The following is an 8,736-nucleotide window of genomic DNA, read 5'->3' as shown; positions in this document are numbered from 1 at the left end:
CGGCTCGCCGAAGCGCGCGGAGGGCGCGCGCTCACCCGCGCGGCCTCTTGCGCCAGGCGCAGCGAGGACGTCGAGGAGGCGTCGCCGTCCCGTGCGCCGCCCAGCGCCAGGCTTTCGAACGCGCACTCCTGCACTTGGGCCACCATGAGCCGCACCAACATGCAGAGCGCCGGCCCGCTCATGTCCAGACTCGGAGCGTTGGAGAAATTCTCTTTCAGATAATTCAACGCGCCTAAACAGACGCAGGGAAAAGGAAACGGATGCAAAAAAATGAACACGCACCCGCAATCTGCGTACGGCAAAACGGAGCAAACGACGCGCTTTCGGGGAATCCGGCATTTGGCTTTTGGCGTGCGGTCAGCTCTGCTTGGAGTACCTGCGGCTCTCTGAAATGCATCGATGGCTCGCTGGATGCCGGCTGCGGTGGTCCGATCCTGGCGTGCTCCGATTTGCGTGTACAGAGCGCCGAGGTTGAACAACACGCTGCCCTTCTCAAAGGCTAATGCACGCTGACACGAGGGAACGCCGGTCAGCGAGTCGTACCTGGGACACAAACCACAGTTAACGGTGGCCCGGTGGCTCCGGACCCCTACGGCAGCGTCTCGGGGGGCCCCCCCGCGTACCTTACAGATGCCGAAATTTCATACGATGATGCAAAACAACTGTACTGTACAGAAATAATATCTTCCGCAAGTCTTCAATCAAACAGCATAAAGGCGGTCGATATGAAATAATCCCTGAAATGTATCAGATGATATCGTGACTATTCGGGGCTAGGAGCATTTGAACACGGTGATCCCGAAGGACCGCCACGCCAAACCCCTGAGTACGGTTAACTGCCCCCCCCCCAAAAAAAAAAAAAAAGGAGAGGAAATTGGGACCCCTCAAACGGGGTCCACCAATTTGGGAGCTTGCGCTAACTTGAGTCTGACTTTCGGCCACCAAATGGGAAGAAAACACCCTTGCCAAATTTCCAAACTGCCGTGAAAATGTCGTCTACGAAATTGGAGCCCTCCACCCTTTTTGAAAGCGAAAGCCGCTTTGGTCATACCAGTGGAAGTGCACGCCCAGGTTCCTGTGCGGGGGAAAGAAGCGCTGATCCAGGTAGTACAGCTGGTTGTAGTATTCCATCAGTAAGTCCAACCCGGTCTGGTTGCGACTGGGAGTGCGCATTGCCTACACCCAAAAGCAACGAAAGCAAAATCAATCAATAAATACAACCGAGAACACAAAACCGCCTTTGTTGAACTGCGACTTTGCGGAGCTTTCGGGTTTCCGAGGGGCGCGCTACTTCAAAGGAGGAAGCCCACATTGAAAAGGAGTGGCTCGCTTTCAAGTCTCTTCACCTGCCTGAGGTCCATCAGCTCTCGGATCTCCTCTCGATAGAGCGAGCCGTCCTCTCCGTAGTGCTGGCAGATGAAGTCCTGCGAGGCGACACCGGTCGGAATGAAATCGCCCAACACGGCTGACGCGAAGGAGAGCGACGCCGTCCGTGTCGCGCAGACGGGAAGAGTGCCTCGAGCCGTCCCACCGAGCGAACGGGCGGGCGCGGGAGAGGCGGGAGACGGGGCCGTCTTTACCTGGATGGGGGCGGTGAAGTCGGCTTCCTTGGTTTCTTTCAAGCCCAACGGGATCATCGGCGCCTTCGCGGCCTCACTGTGGAGAGGAGGGGAGAGAGCGCCGGTCTCAATCGTCTGACTTGAAACGATGCGGCGGTGCGTCGATGTCCGGACCTCTCTGTCTGATAGACTTCCACGTTGCTGTTCAGATCCTCCAGCTCTTCCTTGAGCAACTGCAGACTGGAGTTCACATAGCTGAGTTCCAGAGCCACCGTCTCTTTAACTTTGGTGTTTGTGGTTGCCCTAAGAAAAAATTTCAAAAGCCACATGCGGCCATGGACTTGGCATCTGACCGGAAGAAGTACAACTGGGAAGCGAAAACGGTGACGCCCGAAGCCTCGCGCGCAAGTTGTTGCAATTTGACGAGAATATCAATCCCTCCGGCTCCATTCAAGAAGTTTTTTTGGTTTTTGTCCGTCCCCCCACGCCCCACCCCAAGAGTGGCGCTGGGCTCCGAATTCGGAGATACACATTCTTGAATTTGGAGCGTTAAGAGCACTGGGAGACTTTGCAGCGGTAACGTTGACTGTTTCATGTAGTCTACAAATGCACAAGAGTAAATGTGGGGCTTTCAAACGCCGCACACGAGAGCAAAATGTCTTTCGCCCGAGGATAGCAAAGGGCACGGGGCAAAAATTTGGCACGGCAGCTCACCTGAACAGGTTCTCGGCTCCAGCCCGCATGCGCATTTCTTTGTTGATTTGCTGATTGATGCGAGCTCGCCTGTTCTGCAGCTGGCCGCGTTGCGATTGGGCAAAAGGGTCGCATCCCTGCAGAGGAGAGTTGAGGGCGGGTCAGCGCGGTCCAGAAAATCACACCGCGGCTGGCGAAAAGTCACATGACCAAACTCCGAAAACTAGCGAGGCGCGATTCAGCTGACGACCGCGACAACTGATGGATGTCCTCAGCAATCGACGGCCTGTGGCCCGATGCAGTTCGTCCCCTCGGCACCCTTCAAATGTTGCTCCGCTCCGACACTGGTCGAGTAATCCGCCAAGTGGCTGCGGGGGGAGGATTAGCCTCCGTTGCCAGCTGCCGACCTGCTCCCGAGAAATGATCGGGAGGTCGCGAGAAAGCCGATGACTACAAAAGCGCCCGCCCGCTCGTTTGAAACTCAAACTCTTTTCCACTGTTATGTCCCGCCTTGCCTTTCGGATGCTTCCACTGTGCCCGCCGTCCTCTGCCGGAGACTGCGCCGAACTGGCCAAATCATCGCTGAGGGCACGCCGCGCCGGAGACGTCTCGGGCTCTCTACGACACACAGCAGGAGGAGCCTTTTTGGAACAAGTATTGACAGCACCGCGCAAACCGACCACCCAGCCATTCGAACGCTGTCAACAAAGGAGCACAAACCATAAAAGTGCAGCCCCACTTGCCTCGCGTGATGACGTTCCTCCATGGTGAAGCAACAACAGCGGCGGATTTACGCTCTCTGCATTCTCCTAACTTTATGGGTTCAGCAACGGGCCATCGGGAGATGAAGCCAGCAAAACTTTGCAAACAGAAGCTTGGAAAAACCTCGACGAGCCGCTTGCTCGGCGACCAGCGCAGCCAATCGAAGAGCCGCTCGACGTCAAGCGTTTGCAGACGGCAGCGCCCGGAACCAATCGGATTGAGCATTAAGAGCGAAAGCTGACCAATCACAAATGGCTACCGTTGCTTCGGCAACGGGAGCTTTGAGGCTCGCCCGAAAATCACAGCGATTCACCAAATACTCCACTTGCCGCACAACACTCGCCCAAAAAGAAAAAGGGGTCAAATTTTGTAGCGACCTGTTCCACGGCACGCCTGTGGCGCTTCTTGGGGCAGCGGTTCCCAACCTTTTTGGGATGGCTTGGGCACCCCGAACCTTTGTCAAGTCTCTCCACCTGAGGTCCATCAGCCATCTTACTTGCTGAACTTAAGACGGGAGGCGGCGTGGCTCAGACGTGTTGACGATTCCTCAAAAGTAGAACGGAACGCAGTCAATTATCCGCGACCCTTGTGAAGCTAAACCGATGAGAAAATGGATGGATGGACGGTCGATGATTGAATTTTATTTCCTTTCCTTAAATTGAACGTTTAATTATGAGGCATTCTCTTCTTTTTAACTCAAATTAAAAATCCAATGTGGGGAATGGAGCGCTGCCTTGTGGTGAACTAATCAATTGCAACGACCCGTTTTGAGGCACGCGCACTACGGTGGCTCGGAGAGACCACACTTCACGAGCCCTTCTTCAGCAGACCTGAAGACAAAATCCCATCCGTTAAACTTCCTTTATCGACACCAGGGTCGCGGGCGTGCTTGAGCTTGCCCTAACCCAGCAGTCTTTGGGCAGTAGGCGGCGTACACCCCGAAAATAACGCAAATAATACTCCAGAGACCCGTACTTCATTATTTTTTTCATAATCAGTGCGTGAATGTGCAAATATTTCAGTCTCGTCACTTTACCGAAATACACTGTGATGTTTGTTATATATGAAATATGAACCACCGGAGCAGAAGGTAAAACCTCGTATCACATCCTCACAACCTTAACCCGACGATATCAGATTCATTTTACGATATGAGATCAAGCGGGTGCGGACTCCATTTGTTGTGCCACACTGCCCCCTGTGGCTCATTTGGTTACTGCATTCACGTGCCCCGCGAAAGCAAATCAAAACATGGCAACTTCCATGATGCTTGCTAAAATATGTATCAAAAATTCTCATATGAAATAAATAAGAGATATGGCCAAACACCTCAGAGTAATTTAAACGTTATTCTTCACTTCCTTATATGATGTCAATCATAATGCCCCCCCAAGGGAAATGATCACTAAAATGTGGCCCGTGACGAAAATGGGTTTGACACCCCTGGTCTGGAAAATGTTTAAGTTCAAGTCAACTTTATTGTCAAATGTGCTACATGTGCAACATACCGCACAGACGGAATTTCCTTCCTAAGCTGATATTTCAATTAAAAAGTCTTGTTTAAAAAAAATATATATACAATTCCTTATTTTGAGGGATAGTAGCACAGTCAGAAAGTGCCTTTTCAACCCAATGCTCAGTTTTGAGTGACAGAATCAGAGCTATTCACAACTTTCCACTTGAGCAAAAGAAAACAATTCTATTTCTGTTGCAAAATACATTAAACTAAGTCACATTTTTGAGTACAAGTTGTTTATTTTGCTTCAGTATGCACAACACTTGCTATCACTATATGACTGTTTTACAAATAAATGTCATTGAAATTATGAGGAAAAAAAATCATCACACTGAAAAGTAGACAGAAATATGTCATTAATGACAGCGGTAAGGGTGACAAGTAAGAAACAGTGATGGTGGCGGGGTGCTCTTTGATGACTTCATTCTGCGGGAGGAGCCTCCTGAGGTTCTCGGTTCACTGAAGCAAAAGCGGACAGTAGTTGGACTTTGTGTGTTCGCAATCACTCCCTGTTGACGTGAATCGCCACTTTTGGTGCGTGTGTGCGTGCGTGTGCATGTGTACCTTCCTCTCGCGCCTTCATGCGCGCCACAAAGTTGAAGCTCTTGTTCCTGCGATAGTTCTCGTAGGGGTCGTCCAGGGAGACGCCGACGCCCTTGTACTGGTCCCACTTGTCGCGGATGTCTCCTCCTTTGATGGGGTCCTGGATGCCCTGCTCCTTGGCACCCAGACCGCCGGACCCACTCCAGCCTGAAGGCAGGCACGCAAATGGGTGAAGGGCAGGCTACGCGCCGCCACAAGCGCACGCGCATCTTACCCATCTTCATGAGGAGCTGATGTCCTTTGTTTTCCTCACCCAGGCGGGAATCTGGAGGACCTTTGGAGGAGGCGACACCCGCGGACGACGTGGAGCTGCCACAAGTGCTCGTTAAAATGACTTCAGAGTTAATGGACTAATCTCTCTACAATGTGTTTTACCAAAAGTTACCGTACAATCTGCTACTAATAGATACTCTTACAAATAATGTTCCTGTACAGTACATTCCTAAGAGTTAAATTAATTATTACTATACAATGAATTAATGCAGCTAAAAGTTACTGTCTAATAACTCAATGTGTTATTATTGAAGTTATTGTACAACATGTCGCTGATCAAGTTAGCATGTACTCACGGCGGTGAGGAGCTGCGCGACTTATGTCCTCGGCGCCTCCTGGCGGGCGAGCGTGAACGCGACCTGGAGCGAGAGCGACTCCGAGACGACCTCGATCCACTTCTGGACCTGCGGACGTACAGTTTACACTCAACATGTAGCATGCGGCATGGAGCACGTAGCACACGGCACGTAGCGGTAGGGCGCTCAAACCTGGAGCGCGAGTAGGATCGTGAGCGGCTTCGGGAATGCGAGGAGCGAGACCTGGACCTAGATCTGGACCTGGACCTGGACTTGGACTTGGAGGAGCGAGAACTGGACCGTGAGGAAGATCGGCCCCGGCTGCCCGAGCGACTCCTGGAACGACTGCTCATGCGAACGCTGAGCAACGACCACAAAGTATCAAGTCAATGGCAAATCTGCTCCACTCTCAGACTACATAAATAAAATGAAACAGTTTGGTTTGGGGTCCCTGCTGTGTACCCAGTAGAACTAGCTAAGATGAACCCACACCAGTAACTGGTCCCCCCCCCCCCCCCCCCCCCCAAAAAAAAGTCTACTCTGAGCTTCCTCTTTCGAGACACAGAAATATGCCCGCGTAACGTGGCAAATGCACCTGTTGCGTTTCTCTTGACCTTTTTTCCTGCGCGCTCTCATCTTGGCCCGGAAGAACTCGTAGAGGCCGTTCTGTTCCCATCCTTCACTGGCGGAGCGCAGAGAAGGAAGACTTCACGAGGGTCCGGAAGCTCGCGGACAAGTCAATGGAGCGACGTGCATACCTGTTGCGCGGGCGGTCGTGGGAGGGGGGGCTGTAGAAAGCTTCCACGGCGGCCAGCAAGCGTTCGCTGGGAGGCATGGGCGGTGGCAGGCGGATGTCTTTTGGATCCAGAGCTTTATAGTCACAGTCCTCCAGCTGCAGAGAACAAAGTCAGTTGGGGTCGCCAAATGCTCCCATGCCGGAATTTTCCATGAGAACTAGCGGGAACGTCGCAATTTACTGACGTTCGATTGATCTCATTCAAGTACCCTCGATTCCCCGCTTCTCATCATGGAAAGTTTCCAATTGGGAAAACGGATTCTCCAAAATTCAGAGGACGCCTTCTGGAAATTTTGCAAGCCCACGCACGGGGTGCAGTCACACGCGATTGTTTCCACCTCGTCTCCACTGCAGTTCTGCCGGACTCACTTTGACCAGCGGCGCCATCAGGCCAGCGGGGAGGTCGAAGTACGGGACGTTGGGCACCAGGCTAGGATCGTCCTGGACGGGAACCGGAGGCTGCCGGTGGCGCACGTGCGGCGAGTGGCCGTTGAAGCCGTGGGGGGGAGGCGGCCCGTAGTCCGGGTGCTGCCCCCCGCCCCACGGAGGATGGTCACCCCCCATGCCGGAGGGAGGCGGTCTCTGGCTGGAGTGGTGGGGAGGAGGCGGCGGCGGGCCCGGCATGTCTGGTAGCGGACCAACGAGATGAGAATGCACAGAGAGCGCCGTTTAGTGAACTGAACTTTACGCGGCAGCCGTTTGAATGTTCCCAACGTCAATGCTCATTTTCTGTTATTTGTTAGCATTAAGCGTGGTGGCCCACCCACCTCTGGGGAAGTCCCCCTGAGAGTAGTCGAAACGGTGGGGCGTGTAGGGCGCCCGGTCATAGTGGTGTCGCGGCGGGAAGTCGTCCTGCATGAAGCGCGACGGGAAGCGTCCGAAAGAGTGCGGCGGCGGGGGCTGGTTGAAGGGCGGCGGCTGCTGGTGGGGCGGGAAGGGGCCTCTGAAGTGGGGAGGCCTCTGTCAAACAAAACAAAACGGTCGAAGGTTTGTTGTCGACAGAAAGTAAGTGTGCGTGTGGCCGTGTGTCTCGTACCTGCATGCGGGGCGGAAAGGGCGGCTCCCTCTGACCCCAGGGCGGCTGCTCAGGCTGGTTCCCCCATGGAGGCTGCTGGTCGTACGAATTCCAAGAAGGGGGACCCGGATCGGGACCGCTCCAGGGGCCGCCTTCTCTGGGCGGACCCCCGCTCCAGTTGCCCGGCTCCCTCTGGTCATTCCACATCCCCTCGTGGCTGTTCCAGGGCGGACACGGAGGCGGCGGCTGGTTGGGGTCGAAAGGAGGCTGAGGGGACAAATGAGGTGAGGGGGTGGGGCTGCCGGGACGACCTGACCCACTTGATCGGTTCGAGCGGCAGACTGTTGATGGCATTTTTTTACCGGTTGGCTGGGGTTCCACGGGCCCATGTGCTGGGGGTCGTACCACGCGGGCTTGGGGGGGAGGTCCGAGGGTCCGCCGGAGTTGCTGGGATCCTGGGGTCTCGACGGAGCTTCGTCAAAGTCCCCGGGCGGAGGACCCGACATAGGGGGCTTCACCTCGGCTGCAAAAAAAAATAAAAAATAATAAAAATAGCCACAAGCGTGACAGTCGTCCATGTCATGACAAAATGAAATGTATAGAAAATGTCAAATAATGGCATCATGACAACAATCATGATCCATATGGAATACGGGGCCATGGCATCACACATAAAATAATTTCACATGGCATGGCAAAAGTCACTTCAAATAATGACAAATGTGACAATGCATAGCTTCCATCATGTTCAACGTTGTGATGTCACACCTTACATTTGACATGAGATTTATATCCTGAGATTTGATGCTGCTGTTGCGTTTATACAAATGAGAAATGGGAGAGGGATTTCATAGGTTTGTCGTCTTCTGAGCCCTCCGAGACTATTTTTTCGCGGGCACCCGGTTTGTACAGGCCATGTGAGATTGCTATTCTCCTAATGGGTTCTGGACTTCACAGAACACAGGCAGCAAAGGGGTCACCTGCTGGCGCGGTGACGGGCTTTTCTGCATCAGCAGCCGGCGGCGGCAGCTGGGGGGCGGGCTGCTGCTTGAGGCTGGCCACAAAGTCTTCGTGCTGGCTCTTGAGGACTTGGACCTGCTGCTGGAAGGCCAACTGGATGGGCTGCACCACGCTGGCGTACTCGGTGATCAGCGAGGCCTGCGGGAGAGGCTCAGTGTCACGTCACTGCCACAATACAGCAATCCCTCCTTGATGGGGTGGGG

The 8,736-nt window shown here is 53.7% G+C and overlaps 2 protein-coding genes across 3 annotated transcripts in view; both read right to left on the bottom strand.

Moving 5' to 3' along the window:
- rhpn1 (rhophilin, Rho GTPase binding protein 1) overlaps window positions 1–3,774 on the bottom strand; it is a 7,175-nt gene extending 3,401 nt beyond the window's left edge. The window contains 9 exon segments of the mRNA XM_019871790.1: window positions 36–232; window positions 377–543; window positions 1,052–1,176; window positions 1,347–1,424; window positions 1,581–1,656; window positions 1,734–1,862; window positions 2,274–2,389; window positions 2,768–2,870; window positions 2,996–3,774. Of these exon segments, the coding sequence (XP_019727349.1) occupies window positions 36–232; window positions 377–543; window positions 1,052–1,176; window positions 1,347–1,424; window positions 1,581–1,656; window positions 1,734–1,862; window positions 2,274–2,389; window positions 2,768–2,870; window positions 2,996–3,018 (1,014 nt within the window). The 5' untranslated portion in view covers window positions 3,019–3,774.
- Window positions 3,775–4,749: 975 nt separating this feature from the next.
- cherp (calcium homeostasis endoplasmic reticulum protein) overlaps window positions 4,750–8,736 on the bottom strand; it is a 9,627-nt gene continuing 5,640 nt past the window's right edge. For both annotated transcript variants that reach the window (XM_019871786.1, XM_019871787.1), the window contains 12 exons: window positions 8,494–8,671; window positions 7,876–8,036; window positions 7,535–7,780; window positions 7,266–7,458; window positions 6,868–7,124; window positions 6,461–6,594; window positions 6,298–6,384; window positions 5,895–6,062; window positions 5,703–5,810; window positions 5,348–5,442; window positions 5,095–5,280; window positions 4,750–4,989 (listed from right to left, as the gene is read on the bottom strand). In XM_019871786.1, coding sequence (XP_019727345.1) covers window positions 4,952–4,989; window positions 5,095–5,280; window positions 5,348–5,442; window positions 5,703–5,810; window positions 5,895–6,062; window positions 6,298–6,384; window positions 6,461–6,594; window positions 6,868–7,124; window positions 7,266–7,458; window positions 7,535–7,780; window positions 7,876–8,036; window positions 8,494–8,671 — 1,851 coding nt within the window. In that variant the 3' untranslated portion in view covers window positions 4,750–4,951. The remainder of the gene's footprint in view (window positions 4,990–5,094; window positions 5,281–5,347; window positions 5,443–5,702; window positions 5,811–5,894; window positions 6,063–6,297; window positions 6,385–6,460; window positions 6,595–6,867; window positions 7,125–7,265; window positions 7,459–7,534; window positions 7,781–7,875; window positions 8,037–8,493; window positions 8,672–8,736) is intronic.

This window comes from Hippocampus comes, unplaced genomic scaffold, assembly GCF_001891065.2.
Source record: "Hippocampus comes isolate QL1 unplaced genomic scaffold, H_comes_QL1_v1.1 scaffold307, whole genome shotgun sequence".
Taxonomy (NCBI): Eukaryota; Metazoa; Chordata; class Actinopteri; order Syngnathiformes; family Syngnathidae; genus Hippocampus; species Hippocampus comes.
The sequence above is the reverse complement of the archived record's forward strand: the minus strand, read 5'-3'. Positions and strand labels throughout refer to the sequence as shown.